This window comes from Homalodisca vitripennis, chromosome 5 (assembly GCF_021130785.1).
Source record: "Homalodisca vitripennis isolate AUS2020 chromosome 5, UT_GWSS_2.1, whole genome shotgun sequence".
NCBI lineage: Eukaryota > Metazoa > Arthropoda > Insecta > Hemiptera > Cicadellidae > Homalodisca > Homalodisca vitripennis.
Window position 1 is genome coordinate 178,638,356 of NC_060211.1, and position 23,254 is coordinate 178,661,609.

The 23,254-nt window shown below is 35.6% G+C and overlaps 1 protein-coding gene and 1 non-coding gene across 2 annotated transcripts in view; one reads left to right on the forward strand and one right to left on the reverse strand.

Annotated features, from left to right (window-relative positions):
• Positions 1–3,314: 3,314 nt before the first annotated feature.
• LOC124363753 (TELO2-interacting protein 1 homolog) overlaps positions 3,315–23,254 on the forward strand; it is a 127,879-nt gene continuing 107,939 nt past the window's right edge. The window contains exons 1-6 of the mRNA XM_046819014.1: positions 3,315–3,740; positions 5,854–5,987; positions 10,556–10,733; positions 12,063–12,240; positions 14,728–15,011; positions 19,220–19,428. Coding sequence (XP_046674970.1) covers positions 3,553–3,740; positions 5,854–5,987; positions 10,556–10,733; positions 12,063–12,240; positions 14,728–15,011; positions 19,220–19,428 — 1,171 coding nt within the window. The 5' untranslated portion in view covers positions 3,315–3,552. The remainder of the gene's footprint in view (positions 3,741–5,853; positions 5,988–10,555; positions 10,734–12,062; positions 12,241–14,727; positions 15,012–19,219; positions 19,429–23,254) is intronic.
• Trnaa-agc lies at positions 19,747–19,817 on the reverse strand. The gene has a single exon. It is a non-coding gene; the product is annotated as a tRNA-Ala (tRNA).

The window sequence follows — 23,254 nt, forward strand, 5'->3', positions numbered from 1 at the left end:
CGTGTGCTCTCGATCAAAAATGACTCCTGAGACAAATCCAAACAAATGCCCGCAATGATAATTTGTACACAGATGCTCTGAAAGGTGCATGATATACACACTCCAAACAGGTGGTGTCGACCGTCAGAGGTCCTATCGTCAAAATTAAATGTGCGTAGACGTGCGTTATCGATAAAAATCGCTCTTGACAGATTCAAACAAATGGCCGCAATTAAAATCTGTTCGGTTCGCAGATGCTTTGTAAGCTGTATTTTAATATACACATGTAGAAACAGGTGGTGTCGACCGTCAGAGGTTTTATCGTCTAAATTAAATGCATCGTTAGGCTGCAACAGGGGCAATGGAAAATTAGCTTCATGATTCATGGGAATGCTCTGTATATGATCTCTGATCAGTTGCCTTAAAGAATTTTCTTATAGAATCTCTTCATAATTGTGATACATACTAGGGAGGTTTGGTTGGAGGGATAAAACCTCTTCTACCAGCGGAACGAATGGTTTTAAATTTAAATTAAAATAAAAGTGGCACATACGCTGGGATTGTGGGAGTGAGATCATGCAGTGAGCTGGTGGTACCTATGGGTCTTTATCCCACAGTATTTCAGGCTATCATGGAATGCGTTCGTATGAATCTTTGTCTGTGGCGTGGGAGTATGACGATTAGAATGTTCATAAATAGCCATAGGCGTTGAGCTCTTGTGTGATCAACTTCAAACATGTTAGGGATCGCTTCAATATCAAGTCGTTTCTTCCCTTGATAGAATCAACGATGTAACTGTTTGTTGGGTTACTGGTCATAAGTGGCTCTCTGAGAACGAAAGAGCTGACGGTCTATACATCTCGGCTTGGCTTAGCGTCTAGCATGATGGGGCTTCAGCCGTTCTGTGGTATCTCGTAAGTGTGAATCCTTCGAGACTGTCTTGAAGTGGATTCACGTTGAATACAAGAGAAGGTGGAGGCTGCATTCGGGTATGAGGATAAGCAGAATGGTACTGCTGTCGCCTTCCCCATGCTTGTGTCTGGGCTTCACTCCCTAAGTATATCAGTGTCCTCTTGAGTTGTGGGTCTAATTATAGGACATGGTCCATGGTCATCTGGTACAGAGTCGGCATTCTTCGGAAGCAACTCTGTAGACGGGCAGTAGTAAACTAATGAACATCTTCTCTTTAACTATTCTTCAATAGCAAGGGAGCTCTACAGTCTCCTTTGGTGATTTGGACAACGTTGGTGGATTTCCTCAGGAGGACTTGATCGGCTTTTGGTGGAATACGGTCTCACATCCCTCAGAGAAATATTCTGGTCGAAACAATATATATATATATATATATATATATATATATATATATATATATATTATTGTGTGTGTGTGTGTGTGTGTGTGTGTGTGTGTGTGTGTGTGTGTGTGTGTGTGTGTGTGTGTGTGTGTGTGTGTGTGTGTGTGTGTGTGTGTGTGTGTGTGTGTGTAAACAGCCTATTGGTGAGCCGCATTGGTGTTAGTGCGGTACCAATATACCGAATGTAAGTATTATTGGTATGAAATTACATAAATCAACGTCAGTTGTTAATGTATAATTATATGAATTAAATGAAGCTCTAAAATATACGAACAAGTTAGAAGACAAAAGTGGAAACTGCTACTATAAAAATATTCTATTACTCTAAAGTAGCCATGGTAAGGGAAAAATAAAGAAATGCACTCCGTTTTAATAGTTCATAAATTATTTATTGGTTAAAAAAAATCCATGACTTTATAAATCCATCTTGGGTGCACAGACAGACTGGTAACAAATGAAATGAAGTAGCCGATAAAATTGCTAAACAAGCTAGTGATGATATGAATATTCAGACCTACTTCAAAAGAAATATTATCATTATAAAAGATAGTTGTTATATATATATATATATACTGGTAACTAAGAAATTGTTTATCAGAGCTCAAAGGGATTTCTCAATTTCTTATATAGGTCAATGGTACATTTAAGTGCAACCGAATTTAACCAAGATGTCATGGATAAGAATGTGTACTTTAAACAGACAGATTATAATTATGACGTGCAGGTTGAGAATTTGACAGTTTTACAACGCACTATGTTTACATCACATGAAGTTATTAGATAGTCCTAATTGTAAACAAATGTAGGAGCGGTGTGGAGGATTTTATATAAATAAGTATATTCGTTATGTAAACTATGGGTGGGGTGTCCTTTTTACGTCAGGATAGCAAATAAAGGGGCAAACCTTAAGTGCTTGAGTATATAAAATCTTTATTGATCCAAAGCAACAGAAACATTAACGTGACAATTTAGCATTGATCTAAAGTTATTTTTACATGGGTTATTTATTATTGGAGACTACCAGGTATACTCTAGAGCTGAGGGATAGCGTGTGACTTACCCAGCACCATGGTCAAGAGGCCCAGCAAAGACATGGCTGAACGACAAACGACACCGGGCAGAATGCTGGACTCGTGACTATACTGGACCCTGGGCCCTGGTCTGACTCCGAACTCTAAACTCTCGACCCCCACTTACGATTTCTGACTCCAAACTCATAATAATTTTGACTAAGTTTTGGTTTATATACTAAGATGGTGCTTCCCCCTCCAGAGGAGGCGGGGCCTCTCCTACTGTGCCGCACCCCAGGGGTTCTGAGTCTTTGATTGTCCAGTGGGGTTTTCGGGTTTACACGTGTGACCTCCAAGGGCAGAACTGGTTTCCTACAGGGGGCCATTAGTGGTGAGCCGACATCCCGGATAATTCACTAAATTCTTTCTCAAACTAATCCATATTGTTAATGCCAGGCCTGACTTATGATAATCCTGTCTGCATTCCCAGCCACCCACTAGTGCTCTGAGAAAGGATGTTAAGAAGACCATTGTCCTATAGAAATATCCGGATAACTGTCTACTTTCTAAACTGTCTTCCAATTAATTAAGAGTAAAGTGACATATAACAGTTATATTAAGGAATGCAAATGTATGTAAAATGTATGTTTAAAAATTGAAGAAAGAAAATTTGCTACTCTACCACATTTAACAAACTTTCTTCAAGTGGATCATTATTATCTCTGGGAACAAATCTTAAAATTTCTAACAGACACAAAATAAAAATTTGTAATTACAAATATTTGATATGTACATGTAAATGGTCTGAAAAACAATGGTTTTAATAAATTATTTATGGGATAGAAGTTCGAATGAAAAAATATGCAACTAAATGGAATCAAATGTGAAAGCAATATACGTGCAGCTTCATGGTGTAAATACCAAGCCGAAAAAAGCCCAACAAAACAAGGTTACTCTGCCCGATGTGAAAAGATAAAATAAATTTGAACTAACCTCTTTTAGCGTATTATGTTATAATAATTGTTATATATTAAATCCGTATATGTAAGCAGACAAGAACAATCAAATATTTTAATCAAACTATTGGTTGATACCTGAAGTTATTATAGCTGGAAATAAAACAACTGTTGTTAACGTTAGTTGTATATTGTTTACTACTTATCTATATCTGTACTGTACCAAGTGAAGGTTTAACTTGCAGTTATTAATATGGATAATCTGAATAATGCTGTGTTTTCGTCACTTAAACCAGTATGTGATCGGTTGATTATTAATGTTTGTGAGCAAACAATCAATGACTTAAAACTTCTCTTACCAACACTACCTTCAAAAGCAATCCAGAGGTTCCAAAGTTATATTAGTTTTCCGATTGAAGTTAATCTGCTCAAGACTTCAAAGTAAGTTGGCATTTTATTTATTTAACTATATATTTACATTAATGTTTACTTAAAACGCGGACCACCACTATAATCGAATGAGTAACAAATTATCAATTAGAAACGCCTTAACTATTGAATATAAAAACACCCAGTAATAACGGTTGAAGTGGCAATAGACAAGTTTTGCTATTGTCCTGAACAAAATAATATAAGGTTTCAAGGGGTGTAAATGACAAATAATGAAGTTACAGAACATTGAAAGTGTTAAGTTTCTTGTGCAGAGTAATATTAGGTACTTTGGGATTATACCGACCACACCCAGACATGAATCGTTATTTGACATTTTGCTTCTACTGATTACTAGATTAGCGTAGAACAATATTTCGTCAATATAAAACAGGAATTGTCTTATCGCAAACCCCTCCCCATCCTCGGCACCAAGGTGCTGCCCCGCGCTGATGTCGACGAAAGAAAAACATCCCTCGAGATAGTACCTATCAGTAAAATATCAAATTCTAGAGGGGCTGATCAGAAATATAAATTGAATTGTAATGGAAAGGCAATTATGTACCATGCAAATCATGTGATGCCGCACGGCCTGCCGTAATCGGGATTCTCGAGAAAGATAAGATAACAGCGACAACGATACCGATCACAATACCTGGAAACACTTGTAAGTTTGTAATTTTATAATTAAACAGTTGTTTTTTCGTTCTATCATGTTTGTTTCTATAAATTTATATTTTTGTGTTCTTCATACTGGTGTGGTCGGTATAATCCCAAAGTACCTAATATTTCTTTCAGAGTAATATTTCTTCTAAGGTCGTCACATGATATAAAAACTGTTATATTAATGATGCTGATAATCATACATAACAAGAAGTACAGTACACAAATATAACCACAAAATTACATTTCAGTTTCAGTATATATATATATATAAACAGTTATTCGTGATTTCCATCCTCTAAAACTGTGACTTATACATAGTTTTTTCCAGGAGGACAAGCATTATACATAACGTTGAAATTTTAATTGGCAATCCCAATCGTTAACTTCACTGAAACCAATAAGTCCATTGATCTAGTGGATGGGGAATTAGATCTAATGGGCAACAAACTAAGAAGGGATAGGCTATAGGTGTAAGAGGAGGAGATAATAGAGTTATCAACACTCACTCAAGAAAAGGGCAGGGAATTTGTGCAATGAGAATAGGTCTGTGTTTTTAAGAATAAGAATGTGAGGTTGCTGTGTAGTTGTATGTTATTTTTGATTCAGAATTGATATTTAGGTGTGAATGGAAGTTACTGGCTTGGTTGTAAGTAGGTTGTACATACAAGTTCTGGTTATAACTATTGCCAGGGTGCCTAGGCAGGCACTGGCTGCAGAAGACATTTTAAAGTTCTAACTTATTTAAAAGTTGTGATACACAATGTATATATTTCTGAATAGACATGTTTTTTTTACATTTAGTTACAAATCATGATTCTACAATAGGTACTTTGTAAGTATTACATTTTTCTGATCTCCATAGAAATTCCCACATTTGGTATGAGGCAGCTCACACTAACAAAGGGCCTGTGTAAAGCTGAATTGTTCTCGAAGGGTTCAATATGAACATGTGAGTTGAGATTTAGAATCAAAATGATTTTGATCACTGAAAATGTTACACATTAATCAGTCTAGACTTAAGTAGGTAATGTGATCAATATTTAAGTTGCTGTAGATGGAGCTTATATTGGTCACTGTTAAATTACATTAAAATACAAAACCAATATTTAATACATTTTATTGTGAGGCCTTTCGATATACCTTCATCAGACACATCACAAAAAAAATATCACAAATTTTTTTTGTGATGTGTCTGATGAAGGTATCTTGGATATCAAAAGGCCTCACAATAAAATGTATTAAATATTGGTTTTGTATTTTAATGTAATTTAATATTTAAGTTATTTAATATTTAACGCTTTTTCAAATTTTTTTTATTATTTCAAAGGATAAAATTCTGTAAAGTAACTACATTCCTAGTGAGTGACATTTCTTGAATCAGACAATTCTTGAGAAAAATTTAACGCTTTAAAACAAACTATGCAGTTTTAATTATAGGCTACTTATAATTCTGTGTCAGTTCACAGCACAAGCAGATGCTTGTTGAGACCTTAACGCAGCTGTTCAATCATTCCCGTATAGATTCTGCAACTACACTGTTTAGACTGTGTACGCTCCTTTTACAACAAGTGATTACAAAAGACAAAATTGCAGGTAACTAGCCTACTAAGTTTTCATAATTTAAAATTTATATCTCTTTCTTTAAAGTTTTGGTGTTAGTTGATGAATTGAAAAGAACAGGAATATATTATAAAGATTTTCTATTATTTAAAAACATTTTTTTCTTTTGCCAGAGGGGGTGTAAAAAATACATGACTGATAAGTACTGTGTATGCTTCCAAAAATGAGAGCTTAGTATCCAGGTACACACTAAGGTACTTCACTGTAGGGTTTGTATGTATTTCAACACTTCCAACTTGGAGTTGGATGGCTGTAGGAATTCCTTTCCATGTGAGCAGAACCAACCTGTCTTTTCAGTCGCTAGTGTTAACCCATGTCGGAGCCATGAGCTCACCAATACCAGCACCAAGTGTGCATCTTCTGTGCTACGTGCAACTATGACAGCAGCGATGTCATCTGCACATCCCACCAGGAAAAGCCTCCGGGGGCATCTGCATACACAAAATTCCGTCGTAGGAAACGTTCCGCAAGTCGGGTCCAAGATGTAACCTGAGCAATCCAACATGCTCCAACAATGTCCTCCATAATCCTCCAACATAGCAATCCATCTTGCCGAATTAAAAGGATTCTTGATGTCCAGAGTAGCCAGCAGTACTAGCTCCATGAAGTAGTGGTTTCTCTGATGTGCCACCTGAAATGTATTCACCACTTCTTTGGCACCAATGATTGACTTCTCCTGTCTGAAACCGTACTAACGTATGGAGAAGTCACCAGCTTCCTGAATCGCCTTTGTCAGACGTGGCTGGAGGAGTTTTTCCAACAGTGTCCCTGCAATTTAGGTACATCCTCAGGAGCACTTAGGGACACATCATAAGTGTCTGTACAAAAGTAAATTCTGAGGTCTATGTATTGAGACAGATGTCAAAAATATGTAGTCAAAAGATGTTTAGCATGATTCACTCACATATAACTTGAGGACTCATTGACTATAGAGCCACATAGCACAGCGCCTCCACAGCCACCTTCAGCACTTCACCGGGTATGCCATCTCGCCCTGGAGCCTACTTGTTTCAAAGTGTTCTTGTAGATTTCTTTAATCTTTCTGTAAAAATTGGCATGCCCTGAATTGGTATCTCCAAATCTTTCATAAGATGAGTTAGAACTTTTTCTAACTTCTCTTTTTTAATTATCTTTTTTAACTTTTTTCTTTGTTGAGTATGTACTCCATCCTTTTAGTATCCATCATGGGGCTGGGAGATCCGAGTTTTCACATTACAATCCTGAATCCCAGACCCCAGGGTCTGTATTAACATCATGTCTATCCTCTTCCCACTTGAGGTGCTTGGTCTTATTTTTTGCAAACTTATCTTCAAACAGCAAACAAACAAAGTTCTCTTCTTACATGTCTGTATTCCAAGTGAGCTACATCTGCAACATCACCTGCTCTCCTTCTCACCCTGGTCAGGACCCTACGCCAATACAAACATTGTCTCCTGAGACCTGTGATCGTTTGTCCACCACCATTACGTGGCTTTTCTCCCTTGTGACATTGCCTTCTTGGACATGGAGGCGTCACAGGCCCTCCATAATAAGGCCATGGTTGCTTCCACCAGGCCTTCAGCTGTGCCTGCCCCATCCAGTACCTTTTTCTTACCTGTTTCTAATATCTCTGAAAGCACTTCTTCATTAATTTTTCACATATCCTAACCAGCAGATAATGAGATCACAGAAGGCTGAAAGAGATCATAGTTTTGGCCGAACCGCAAGCTGAAAGTGATATACTGGTGATCGCTACCAGTTTAGTCTTCATTTACCCTCTGGCATACAGTATTAAGTGCAAAGTCCTTCATTTCAAAAGTAACGTCCGGTATTGTGTCTGCCTATACCCCGACCTTTGAAAAGTGGATACACTGCCTTTGTTGATCACAGTGAGTCCTGTTCTTGCAGCTCTCTCAAGAGTATATCTACCTCTGGAATCTGTACGGGTTAAACCCCACTCCAAAGATTTTGCATTAAAGTCACCGGCGACCTCAACATTATCAAAGTATTGTAATTTACAGATATAAATTAATATAATCCTTAAAGTAAGTAGTGGAAAAGAACACAAAAAGAATAACAATCAATATAATCAACATATACTAGTAATCGAGGTATAACGAGAGGTGGGTACTAGCAAATATTGGACTAATAAAGTATTGACGATATGGACTCGATTCATCTTCGCACACGAACAGAGATTGAGAGTTCTTTTAAGTTTTCTGGAACATCTCTGTTACTCCAGATTGTATGTTGAAAATCAAATGGAGTTTGTAGCAGCATCGAACTGTTGGTTATTATTGTCTCAGCATACATCATAATTCTGTTTACACTCATGAAACGACGATTCACAATGGAAATCAAATGGAGTTTGTAGCAGCATCGAACTGTTGGTTATTATTGTCTCAGCATACATCATAATTCTGTTTACACTCATGAAACGACGATTCGCAATGGAAATCAAATGGAGTTTGTAGCAGCATCGAACTGTTGGTTATTATTGTCTCAGCATACATCATAATTCTGTTTACACGCATGAAACGACGATTCGCAATGGAAATTAAATGTAGGTTCTACATTTACGAATGAGAATCAAACAGAAACACGGTAACACTACAGAAATAAATATTAAAGGTCAGTCCACTGTGACAATAATATATACTACTATTAATTACAATGTTTTACCTGATTAAGGCACCATAATATTATAGCATATACTCGCGGTTTTGCCTGCAATTGCAACATTCCGTATATTTATTTGGAATAGCTCCCACGATTTCAGTAACACTTGAACTATTTTTGACCAATCTAGAGGAACTTCAAAGTCTATATGCTATAGCAACAGTACTTACCTCTTGTATCTGGAGTCCAAATGGCTGCTATTATGAGGTCATCCTGAAACCACCCTGAATCATTCTTATTTCGATACTGCTCACTGATGATCAGAAGGCCGTGTTTTTCCAACCTCGTTTTATCTAAAACTGCATCAGCTCCTCAACTTCTGTGATAATTCACTTGTAAAATGCCCATCATCATATTTTTTTTTAAAGTTTTTGCATGTCCCAAAGCCTGTCTGAAAACAGAGCAAGCTCCAGTCTCTGGCAGATGCATGAGATCGGCAGGCCTCTATTCTCCTTACAGAAAAAACAATGGGGATTGGCTTTGCATTCCTTCTTTAAGTGACCTACTTTCACACTGCAGACACATCCAGGACCTGTACAAGTCGCTTGATAGTGACTGACCCCAAAACACTGGAAACATCGAACAACTGTCATATGGGATCGCACTCGGCAGTATATCCAACACCCAACCAATCCTTATAAGACCAGTGTCACAATCAATCAAAGCAGCAGCCGCAATGATGACATTTCATATAATACACCAATTTCTGATTTAATTATTGAAGTTAAATATTTTTTTCTGGAGTTTTATGTTTTCTCTTAAGCAAATTGGATTTCATTTTAAAGAGCTATATTGTTTTGATTGTAAATGTTTATTCTAAAACAAATTGATATTTCTGATTTAGCAGTGAAAATAAAATAAAAATAATGAATTTATTCATTGAAAACATCATTATTCCTGCGGACTAACTGATTATCCTCAAATTGCGATGTACTGTATACATAATTGTTATTATAATAATTGACAAGAAAATTCATACTTTTGGTAATTTGGTTGTTTTTTTACTCATTTTTAATTTTTTATACAAAACTACATAAATGTATTAATGAATTTGATCCTTTTCTATCTATTTTCCAAATGGCTAAATTTGGAATTTTAGCTTAAGCACAAACCTTATTTGTTCTACATATAAAAGGTGTGTCTAGACACTTAAAAAAAATTAGAATTACAATATAATATATAATAGCATTCTCTTGTGAAGAAATCAATACAAGTTGCATATTTGGTTGTGGGGAACTTTCTGTTAATGTAGACTGACTGATGTGTATCATCAAAATACTTATAGCTGAGCTTATAGCATTAGAGGTCCTAACACAAACCTCAATTATCTGCAACTAAACAATAGTTAGCTTCAGAATTTATACGTGAGACACAATGTATGATCTATTTGGTTGTGGGGAACTTTCTGTTAATGTAGACTGACTGATGTATATCATCAAAATACTTCTAGCTGAGCTTATAGCATTAGAGGTCCTAACACAAACCTCAATATTATCTGCAACTAAACAATAGTTGGCTTCAGGATTTATACGTGAGACACAATGTATGATCTATTTGGTTGTGGGGAACTTTCTGTTAATGTAGACTGACTGATGTATATCATCAAAATACTTCTAGCTGAGCTTATAGCATTAGAGGTCCTAACACAAACCTCAATATTATCTGCAACTAAACAATAGTTGGCTTCAGGATTTATACGTGAGACACGATGTATGATCTATTTGGTTGTGGAGAAATTCTCGTTTGGAGTTTAGTTTTTGGAATTTATGTTAGGTCAGTTTGTTAAATTGATATTATCTTGATTTATGAGTTTTTGCCAGAACATTAGTGGTGACAAGTTTAGAAATATCTTTACATAAGTTATAGTATTGTATATGATCCAGTATCAGATGTGTCAGAAGAACTGAAGCTGAGCGTGGTGAGATGTATAAACCGGTTGTGGCTCTCTTCCATGTCGGAAGTTCTGTACAATGTCTACAGCCGAGCCTCCTACCCCCAGCTCAGTCCTGTGGTCTTTATGTTGGTTCAGCTTGCCAGGAACGAGAAGTTGATACAACTTAGGTATTGATATTTTAATTTTGCACTAATAATTTAGAATATTGGTTAGTTCATTATTATATATGTCTGTCATGCCACAGAATTTGAAGTTTGATTAGAATATCAAATTATATAACAAAAGAAAATACAATTTTTAAACTTTCAATGTTTCCAAACAAACAAAACTTAATAATATTGTTGTGAAGTGTGTTTTGCTCACCAAATGAAAAATGACCTCAGTCGAGCTGGGACTTTATCAGGGTGCCACCTTTTATGCATGGAGGATAAAATACATTTTTAGCCAGTAGAATTCAGACATGAATTTTCAATCAACCAAGTTTAAAGACAACCTGGTATTACACAACTCATTACTCAGACCAATTGAGTTTTGAATAATTAGGGAAATATTATTTACTCAGACCAATTGAGTTTTGAATAATTAGGGAAATATTATTAAGTAAGCATTTGGTATTTCTGAGTAAACAGGCTTTCTACTGAAACTGTAACTAAAACTGTAGTTATCGACAGAGTTGCTACTTATCACATAAGGCTGTTATAAGTGAAGTGAAGTGAGTTAAAAGATCTAAATTGTGGAAGATTAGATCTGTATTGTAGGTCCTGTATTAAAACCCAAACCTGGTTTTAGTCCTTTTAGTCACTGTATTTTATAAATTTTTAGTTCATTTTACACCTAGACTGTTAAATTATAATTTTAAATTAGGCCTAGTTCTATTAAACAAAATATTTACTGTTTTGACAATGTCTTGCATAATGACAAAAAACTTTATTCTTGAATATAGTAAATAAAACATGTATTTAAAGGGTTGATGAATTTTTTAAATGTATTAGTATTTAATAATTATAGGTTAGTGTGGATTGATGTTATCCTTTAACTGATGACGTTGTTATACACTTTGTGTTCTGGCAATAAATGATTGATTGATTAATAGTTTTGGTTGAACTAAATTTATAGGATTTTTATAAAAAATTTGTTACATTTTTTCGAAACTTATTTTCTAAATCTATAAACAATGTCTTTATTAATTCTTGATGTAATAACGTCCACGAAATAGTTTAAACTCAAAATGTATTTAACTTTCAAATTATCTAAATATTGATTGGATGCTTTACTCCCAGGTAGTTGGTGTTTCCTTGGATTCATAAAGAGAGCAATTTTATTAACCCTAGAAGTCATTAGATTCTAATAAGCCTGTATTTGATATAAATATTGTGATTTTGTTTAAAGTTGAATATGCAAGTATTAACCAATATTGAGCATCTAGAAATTGGACAACAGGCAGCTGCAGAGTAAACTTTCTTCTAGACCACTAAAGACGGTTTAATTTATGTAAGGGTGGAAGCTCTGGAGACTCTTCTGGTATTATGCCACGTCAACGACTCAGTCGACAATGCCGATGTTGAGATGATGCAGCGAGCGCAGAATGTTGTGATGCTGATGTTACCTGGCATCGTAACCTGCTGCAATAGCATCGCTGCCGAGCCCAACACTCAGAATCATAAAATCACTGTTGTCAGTATTTGCATCAAACTCAAACTACTTTGTTGTATTTAGTTATAAGTTAGTGTGTTAAATTCATTCTACCAACGCTTACAGACCCCAAGTGCAAATAATAATCCCCTAGACCCCTAATAATAATAATAATAATAATAGACCCCTAGATCAAATAATTGCATCTTATGATGTACTACTTATATAACTTAATTTTATTTCTTAAATATTGAATATTCACATAAAAAAGAGTATATTTTATTTTGATTGTTGAATATCTAAACACAACAGAACTAATAAAAGAAAGAATTTGTTAAACGCTTGATTGGTCCTGCTGTTAGGTTGAATCTAACATTTTAGTATTGTTAAAATAAAAGTGATATTTTAAGACCTATGCTAATTTGTATAGTGCTAGCTATTCTCCAAGGGCACTGACCTGCGTATGTAGCAACGATTTACTTTAAGTGGAGGTTACAGAGACGAGAGGGAGGAGGGTAGTTAGATTTGTTCTCACCTCAGGACTGATGGCTTGAATATATCTGAGAGCTTTTTAGTACTTTGGTATTATAGCGACCATACCCTATTATTTCTGATAACGGGTGTATTTAGTTGTTTTGTTTAACAATTATATAGAACCATCTCTAGTGAATACAACTCAAAAATTGTTTACTCTCATGACGCTCCCCAAAAGGTCCCGCCCACCGCCATCTAGACTCTGCCCGGAGGCTGGCTCGCCTCGCTGACGGCGGTGCCTGTCAGTGCCTGCTGGCGATGTTCTGATTGTGTTGCTGAATTGCGTATGAAAGGTGGATAGTACTATGAAAATCTGGGACTTGCCAAGAAGTGAAGAGGGTGCAATAAGTTTTTTCAACAGAATAAATTGTTGCCTGTGTTTAAACAGTGCGCGGATGCTCACAACATGACATTGTATTCTTTAAAAATGTACAAGACCATGCTTGAAGACAGTTGGCTTCAGGGTTGGATCATGGTTTAAAGGTAGTCGCATACTATTTGTGACCACTGTTCGTTTCATATACAACTTCATATGAGCTGACGTCGGTGAGGTGGTGACTTATGTTGTCAAAAACTGTAGTTGATTGGAACGATTACATGAGCGAGGTATGGGTTTCTCACAAATGTGCGTGTGTACATCATGGTACAGCACGGCACCACCTCGATTCTTACCTAGCTGAGTACTTGTGGTGATCGGAGGTGGTGGCAGAGAGCGGTGCAAACACAGCAAGTCAAAAGGATGTGGTGGTCAGCTAAGTGGCAAAACAAAACACATCATGGTACAGCACGGCACCACCTCGATTCTTACCTAGTTGAGTACTTGTGGTGGTCAGAGGTGGTGGCAGAGAGCGGTGCAAACACAGCAAGTCAAAAGGATGTGGTGGTCAGCTAAGTGGCAAAACAAAACACATCATGGTACAGCACGGCACCACCTCGATTCTTACCTAGTTGAGTACTTGTGGTGGTCAGAGGTGGTGGCAGAGAGCGGTGCAAACACAGCAAGTCAAAAGGATGTGGTGGTCAGCTAAGTGGCAAAACAAAACACATCATGGTACAGCACGGCACCACCTCGATTCTTACCTAGTTGAGTACTTGTGGTGGTCAGAGGTGGCGTCCAGTTCTGGTCATCCAATAAAGTGGCACTTCATCCTTAAATATTTTAAGTTTGTATTTTCTTCAGTAATGAGTTGTGTGTTTCAGTTTGGTTAGGTTAGTTTCTCTTTATTTTCAGAAATAATAGAGTGTGGTCGGTATAATACCAAAGTACCAGTTTTTTTTAGTATAAATATATTTTTTTAATTGTTTTCAAATTACTGTTTTGTCGTCACACAATTTTTTTGATGTAAAATGTGAATTGTATTATAACAAAAGCAGATTCATCCATTTTAGTGAATGCGTGATGATGCCGTGTGAAAGGAACATATTAATTCACTCAATGTTTGGTTATTTTTAGCATTTGTTTGACATTAATAAATCAAATAATAAACATAGTGGTTGCCGCTACATTGCTCCAAGGTACATTCACCAGAAATACATCAAGAAGTAGTGGTGTCATTTTTCAGGCTTGTTGCCACTCATGTATAAAAAAAAATCAAGTGGATGCCGCTACATTACTGACGGGCATCCATACATTAGAATACACCAAAAACTTGAGGAATTGTTTGATTAACGCTTTGGGCATATGTTGAACTTTCATGTGCGAAATATTAAAAATAAAGTAGTTGGTGCTAGATCGCCAGTAGACCCACATCAACAAAATATTGTGTTTTCTGTGAAGCTTCACAAACACATAAAGGTACATTTTCATTAACCAAGAGAATAACCACCACAAGAAAAATATGTTAAATTTTTTTAGCTTTACATAGATTTTATTGCATGTGATAAAACATTAAATATATTAAAAATACTGCAGCAAACTTTTCTTGATTACTGTATAATATGTATACTTTTGAAATTCATATAGTATTTTATGTGAACATCACTATATGTCTAAAGGCCAATATCAGGCTGTGGGGCAGTGTGGTAGGACTGGTCATGGCGGACGGTGAGATGACAGCAGAAGTGGTGGAGGGAGAGGAGACACCCCTCTCTGGTGGCACACAAGTGGAGAGGGTGCAGCAGCTACAACGACAACTGCGGACTGAGGCATGGCTGCGAGACACTGCGGAGCGGTTGACTGTGGTCACTGAGGTACTGCTGCGCTACCAGACCCACACACACTGGCAGGTCCGACTGCAACTAACAAAGGCTGTTACCCACCTGCTGGCGAGATGTTCTCAGTGAGTCCATTCTTCACTGATAGGCCGAGTTTAAGAATTTCAGTTGGAATATTTATAAGAATCATGTGAAATAGACTCGAGGAGGCTTCAATGGAGGTGGTAAAGTCAAGGCAGGATCATTTTCAACTACCATGACTAACAGAAATCCAATTGGCAGTGGCTGAACACGTCTATAATTTAGAAGATTGTAAATAATAGGTAGTTTGTTTTTCAATTGCAATAAAAATTTAAACCAATCAGAGTCCTAGTAACATAAAACATAGTACGAGGGCTATCCAATAAGTAACAGACGATTTGAATGGTGCGGCAGTGGGCCGGGCTACAGCCGCTATCTTGGTGTCAAAAAACTCTGGCCTTTAGTACACATTGAGCTGTATTCCGCATGCGGTCTGATCTCTTTTAATTTTCTCACTGTGATTAATTAAAATGTGTGCTGCAATTTAAAATACCACCACTTGTGAAATGCGTTTATATTGATAAAGGTTTTTTGACAAAAAACCAGAAACCAATTGAAATGTATTGCAAACTGTGTGAAGTTTATGGAATTGGAATAATGAGTGAAATCTGAGTAAGGTTCTGGTATATTGACTTTAAAAATGGCTGCACCAAGGTTCATGATGATAGTCGTAGCAGTTGGCCTAACTTAGTAACTGATAATTTGTGTTGAAAAGCAACGAAAAAGTTCGTGAAAATTGCCATTTCACAATTAGTGAACTCTTGGAACGTTTCCCACAAATTTCATGAAGTTTAATTTATGAAATTGTTGTAGGAAAGCTTGGATACCACAAATTTTGTGCCAGGTGAGTTCCAAAAATCCTTACAGAAGATCATAAAAAAAGACTTGCTACATTGTGAACGTTGACAAACTTGGTGATGAATACGACAAACTTGATAACGAACTTCGTATCATTACTGGTGATGAAACATGGGTGAAGCATGTCAATTGTGAAACAAAAATGCAGTCTATAGAATTCATTCTCCAAAAAAACCAAGAAAATGTCTCCAAACTCTGTCAGCGAGAAAGATTATGGCAAATGGTTTTTTGGGAAGCTAATTAGCATCGAATGCTCAGTAATATTGAAAATAGTAGCAACAAGTGCAAAGCTGCCTGGAATTTGATTAAACAGAATAACAATTCAACTCCCAGTCATTCCAAGTCTAATCTCTCACCAGATGATTTTAATAACTTTTTTATTGAATCTGTTAATGGTATTCAGAGAAAACTTGTTAAGACTCCCGTGACATTCGATGATCTTCTAAGTAGGAAACAAATAAGTAAAGCTAACTTTAATTGGAACTACATTACCCCCCAAGATATTATAAAAGCAGCAAAGAGACTTAACAACTCCAACAGTAAAGACATTTATAACCTTTCTAACAGCGTTTTTAAAAAAGATAATTCAGACAGTTTCCGTTCCTCTAGCATTCTGCATAAACAAATTATTGGAAGAAGGTGTATTTCCTTACCAGCTCAAAATATCTCGGATATGTCCAATATACAAAAAAGGGCCAGTAAGTACACACCACAAAGTTACCCGCCCTGTATCAATACTACCAATAATATCCAAAATTGTTGAAATAATAGTATATGACCAGCTTAGTATGCATCTTGAAGTAAATAACTACCTTAATGTAACACAAATTCGGTTTTAGAAAGGGGAATGTCAACTGTAGATGCAATAGATAAATTAGTACAAGAAGCCTTTCAGGCATTTGAAAAACAAGGCCTATGCTCAGGCCACACTCTGTGACCTGAGCTGAGCAAGGCCTTTGATTGTGTCAATCATGACTACCTCTTAAATAAACTTAAGTTTTATGGTGTTTGAAAACTCCCCCTTTAAGTTTTTTGAATCATACTTACAAAATAGAAGTCAAAAAGTTCTAATTGATGGTATTTGGTCCCAAGAACTAAAAGTCAACTTCGGTGTACCTCAGGGATCAGTCCTAGGACCTCTCCTCTTTTTAATATCAATAAATGACCTCCCTGATTTTATAAAAAGCCAGAACTATATTATATGCTGACAACACAACTCTGGTGAATTCCACTGCAGACATTAATGCTTTGGAAGAATTAACTGAAAACGCTCTTCAGGGTGCCACCACATGGTTCAATGCCAATGGATTTCTTCTAAATCAAGATAAAACCCAAAAAATTATATTTAGTTTAAAAAATAATATCCCTGAGAATCCTGATTACCTTAATGCAGTCAAGTTTTTTGGGAGTGTTTATTGATAACCATTTAACATGGAGCCAACACATTGACTCGATTAATCCAAGACTAAATAGAATCATTTATCTCTTGAGGAGTCTCACTAATAAAAATCCCGGAATCGTATAACAGAACAGCATATTTTTGCATATTTTCAGTCAATTAATGCATTATGGGCTCATACTCTGGGGAATAGGAAATTGTAGCAGAATAGGAGAAATATTAATACTCCAAAAAAAGAGCCTTAAGGGCTTTAACAAATTCACAAGAATATGAACATTGTCAACCCTTATTTATTAAAATGAAAATACAAACAGTAATTAATCTCTATATTTATGACTTAAACCCTATATGCAATTAAAAATAAAAGTAGTTATAAATATAATTATGATATTCAATAACTATAATACAAGGAATAAGGATAGAGCCCTCATAGCGTTTTCTGACTGAGTAAAATGCCAAAGTAGCCATACCATTATATCTATGAAAATTTACAATAAATTAAAGGTACTTATGGATAAATATCCAATCCTGCAATTTAAAAACAAGTTTTATAACTGGCTATTAGAACATCCCCTTTATAAACTAGATGACTTTTTTGTCATTGATCCAATAGACTTTTAGAACTTTGCACGAGGCCTGTTACAAATCACCATTTTTTGTTAATCATGTTTTGCTGGTCTTTGCTTGAAGGATGTATACTTAGCTGATGCGGAGAGAGGCTGTTGTTAACGGAGTATTTGATGGGTACTGTTTGGTATTTATATTGGATAGTATCAGTTAAATGGAGGGTTATTATGTTAAAAATCATTATGTTGATTTATGCAGGGAATTTTTATGATTTGGATTTTCACAAGGTGTAATCTTACATTGTATTAGTTATGTAAATATTTTTAGGTTGTAGTTAACATATAATATTTGTAATTTGTAATCCTTTTTAATATTGTGTTTGATTGATTATAAAATACTGATTGACCATGTTTGAATATGTGATGGACTCATGACTAAGCTTACTTAGCAGCTAAATGACATTGTCAATGATCTTTTGTGATTCTTATGGCAAATAAATATTATTATTATTATTAATGTTGTGATAAGGGTGAGATTCTTAGCTGCAATTGCAAGCAGCTAGAAGGCTGCAGTATTGTTGCATGAGAGATTTGCATTGTTAATCAGTATTTTTAGAAAAGAACATAACCAAATGTTAAAAGTTAATTAAGCCGTCATTGCAAGCAGCTAGAAGACTGCACTGTCGTACAAGAGAATCTAAATTTTTAATCTTAATTGATAACTTTAACTTTGTTAAAGGAAAAACTGCTCAAATCCTATTGATGGAATATTGCCAATAAAAGGTATTAAATCTCTTCTTGAGTTTAGTGTCCCTTCTAAGGCATTCAGATGGTCAACTTGGAACACTCTTAATAATAATTTGAATTTGAAAACCACCCAAACTAGCCACAATACACAACCAAGTTCAACCTATTGCTCAGATCCACAATAGCCCTAGTTTTTTGATAAAGTATTCAAACTTTCCAATAGTGCAAAAAGACCTCAAATGTCCTTTTGAGTGTTATTGCTCAGTCACTTTAGCTCTAGAAGGTTTGAGAGTCTGAACGACACCCTTTTTCTTTTTCAGAATGAGAGGTGTGAATATGATAACTGCAATCAATTTCCTCTCATTCTCGATCGTCTTGGTTCAGACCTCACTATCAGTACGTGTGTGTATCACATTTACCTCAGTTTTAAGTCTCCATGTAGCACAAATAATACATGTCATATTCAAGTACAGGACAAGTCCTCGTGCACAGTCAGAAACTCAGTAAAGTGCGGTTGATCCACATTTCCATATTTTTGACAAAACTCCCAATTTTATCAGCCACTCAGAATCTCATCTATCTACACTGTATTAGAAACTGACACTATAAATTCCCTTCATCTGATTTTGGTGTATAGAAGTTTAAAAAATAGTTGTTTTCTAATTTGTAAATTTAACACAAGGAACATGGCTGGCTCCACTGGGTGTTTTGTGTGCTGCCTGATAGTGCTATCAGAAGATGATATGGCAGAAGTGTATGGGCCCGCACGTCAGTCACTCGCAGAGCTGTCTAGCAAGCTGCAAGACGACACAGGTCAACCACTGCTCCAGCAGGTTCAGTCGGCCTTCTTCAACCTCCTCACTCGCGCCCCTCGGATCATGCAAGGCACTGGTAACTAGTGTTCTAGTTGTCTAGAACAGGAGTGTCCAACTTACAGAGGCTCGAGGCCCAAAAATGAAACCTTGAACTTGATTGCGGGCCATATAGTAATGCTCTACATTTAAAACAGCAATAAAATGTTATGTAAAGTTCTGCTGAAAACATAAAACTTGAAAAACTGAAATTAATGTGATATTATTTTTTTTATTCAAGTGTTTTTTACATAATAAAGAAAAATATTCTGCTAAATATTTATGCAATCAATATTTATATGTTGAGGATAATCAGAATATATATATTTTTCAATAAACATTGAATCGCAAAAAGTACTTGCTCCGCCGGGACTCGAACCCGGATCTCTCACTTGCTGGGTGAATGTGCTACCATTACACCACAGAGCCCTCACTTTTTACGATTGAATTATTTTGTATTTGGCCGTTTCTTTCACATATGTGTTTAAATAACCAAACTAACATATGATCGGAAGACCAAATACCTGTCAAATGACTTCTATTTACATTAATTAAATTTGTATAAATGGCAATAGCCGAATTTAATTTATTTCAATAAACATTGAATCGCAAAAAGTACTTGCTCCGCCGGGAGTCGAACCCGGATCTCTCACTTGCCGTGTGAATGTGCTACCATTACACCACAGAGCCCTCACTTTTTACGATTCAATTATTTTGTATTTGGCAGTTTCTTTCACATATGTGTTTAAATAACCAAACTAACATATGATCGGAAGACCAAATACCTGTCAAATGACTTCTATTTACATTAATTAAATTTGTATAAATGGCAATAGCCGAATTTAATTTATTTCAATAAACATTGAATCGCAAAAAGTACTTGCTCCGCCGGGAGTCGAACCCGGATCTCTCACTTGCCGTGTGAATGTGCTACCATTACACCACAGAGCCCTCACTTTTTACGATTCAATTATTTTGTATTTGGCAGTTTCTTTCACATATGTGTTTAAATAACCAAACTAACATATGATCGGAAGACCAAATACCTGTCAAATGACTTCTATTTACATTAATTAAATTTGTATAAATGGCAATAGCCGAATTTAATTTATTTCAATAAACATTAAATAGCAAAAAGTACTTGTTCCGCCGGGACTCGAACCCGGATCTCTCACTTGCCGTGTGAATGTGCAACCATTACACCACAGAGCCCTCATTTTTTACGATTGAATTATTTTGTATTTGGCAGTTTCTTTCACATATGTGTTTAAATAACCAAACTAACATATGATCGGAAGACCAAATACCTGTCAAATGACTTCTATTTACATTCATTAAATTTGTATAAATGGCAATTAGCCGAATTTAATTTATTTCAATAAACATTAAATAGCAAAAAGTACTTGTTCCGCCGGGACTCGAACCCGGATCTCTCACTTGCCGGGTGAATGTGCTACCATTACACCACAGAGCCCTCAGTTTTTACGATTCAATTATTTTGTATTTGGCCGTTTGTTTCACATATGTGTTTAAATAACCAAACTAACATATAAGACCAAATACCTGTCAAATATATATATTATTTATCAGTGTGAATATTGTGTGTGATCAGATGCATCCACCAAAGAATGAATATCCACCTGACAGCATATGTCAGCTTACATATCACATAATTAAAGTTGGTAGTTGGTCTTCAATTGTAGTTCAAAGAGGATTATTATAAAGCAGTAGATTACTTTTGAGGTTTTCAATTTGGCGAATCTTGTATTGAGCTCATCAATTACTTCTTGGATTTGGGAACTGCAGACAAATTATTATCTTTGAATTCTTCAGCTAACTGAAGAGAGCTAGGAAAGTGTATGAAGTTCTTGTTTTCCAATGTCTGTTTGAACACTCATAGCGTACTGGGAAACCCATTGATTGATGCTAGGCAATTCTGATATTAGTTGATTTTGAACTTGAAGACGAGTTAAAAATGTTAAAATGATTGGTCAAGTCTGTTAGAAAAGCTAATTGAACAAAACATTCTGGATCTTCAAACTTCTTTTCAAGTTCAGTTGTGTCAGATAGCTCATATTTATTTAGGAATGCAGGGATCTTCGCTGAAAGCAATGGATCGTTCCATGCACTTTCCTGCATTCAACCACCTTACATGGTTGTTTAATAGCGAGTCTCCGTACTCACATCTGTTTATAATAAAAACTGCTTAAGTTGTCTATGTAAAAGTGCTTGGATTCCATCTCTGATCAGATTTATAATTTGAATCACAAGTTTAAAATCTTGAGCCTGTTTTATGGATTTTCCACATAAAGCTTCCTGGTGAATAATATAGTGGATTTTCAGAAGTTACTCCATTCTCCCTAAGCAACCCTACTAATCCAGAAGTTTTACCTGTCAAGTTTTAATGGCCGGACATTTACTAAAGCCTCCAATTTTGTCAACTGCTTTCTTTAAAGCCTCATAAGTGTATTTTTTCTTTTGTTGCTCCATGAAGAGAACACAAATCAAATAGTTCCTCCTTACTAGAGAAGTCTTCAAATGTAGTACATATAGATATTAAAAGCTTATTGACATCTATTTGATCAGAACTTTTATCCAACAATTGACTAAACATATCAGTTCGTTGTTTAAGCTTCTTTTTCAAATCTGCAACTGAAGTATTCCGACTTTCATCTGTATATGTAGCATACTTATGTTCATGCATTGCTGAGTAATGTCTTCTCACGTTATATTCCTTAGGCACAACAAACACTGCAGTTTTCCATTATCGTTAACAATCAAGTAATAACTTTCCAACTTTCCATGTAACTTTTCTTTTTGCTACCAGTTTTACGTTTTATTGATTTCCTTTTCATTTTTGTACCAGTATTTATAGTTCAACTTGTTGCCAATGCCATTTCTTTTAAATTCTCAAACAAAATGTTCACAGATTTTATATATATATATATATATATATATATATATATATATATATATATATATATATATATATATTATATCAAGAATCAAGAATTTATTAAGTCATTTAACTTTTACAAGTAATAGACCAAGTCAAGTTTAAAATCTAGCCTGTCTCTACATTACATTTAACAAAATACATTTAACAATAACATTTCATCAAAAGTGCTGACATTTCCTTAAAACCTAAAACTTGAATCACAGTCTAAAGCTTAAAAAGGCAAGGTTAAGGTCAGTCAAGGGCAACTCAAGGTATTCTTTAAGACTAAAAAAGGCTTATTGACCAAAAATCTATACAAAACCATTTTGAATTTATTTAAGTTTAACTGGTGTACCCAATGAGGCAGCATATTGAACATTTTTATGCTGATACAATCAAACCAGTTTTGTGACACTCTTAATCTAGAAAAAGGCTGTTCCAGTTTCCAGTTATTTCTCGTTTTGTGCTGATGGTTGTCACTCCTAACTATTAATTCACATTGGTCTACCCTTTCCTTAATTTTACAAAGACATACATAGATATATACATTAAAGACAGTTAAAATTCCCTCTGATACAAAAAGTGGTCTGCAGTGTGCATTGAAGGAAGCCCTAGTCATAACTCTAATGGCCTTTTTTTGTAAAAGAAGAACCTGTTTTACATTACAGCTACTACCCCAAAGATGGATACCATACAATAATATGCTGTGAAAGAAAGCAAAGTAGGCACTCTTCAAGATAGCCAACGGTAATACGTTCCGTAAATGCCTCAAGAGACAAACCACTCTACTTAACCTACCACATACACTTTGAATGTGCAAACTCCAACTTAGGGTTTGGTCAAGTATTATACCTAAAAGTTTGGCATCGTTACAGTGTGCAATATTTACTGGGACTTTGGTCATGGTAAAAAGCAGACTTTGGGTTTT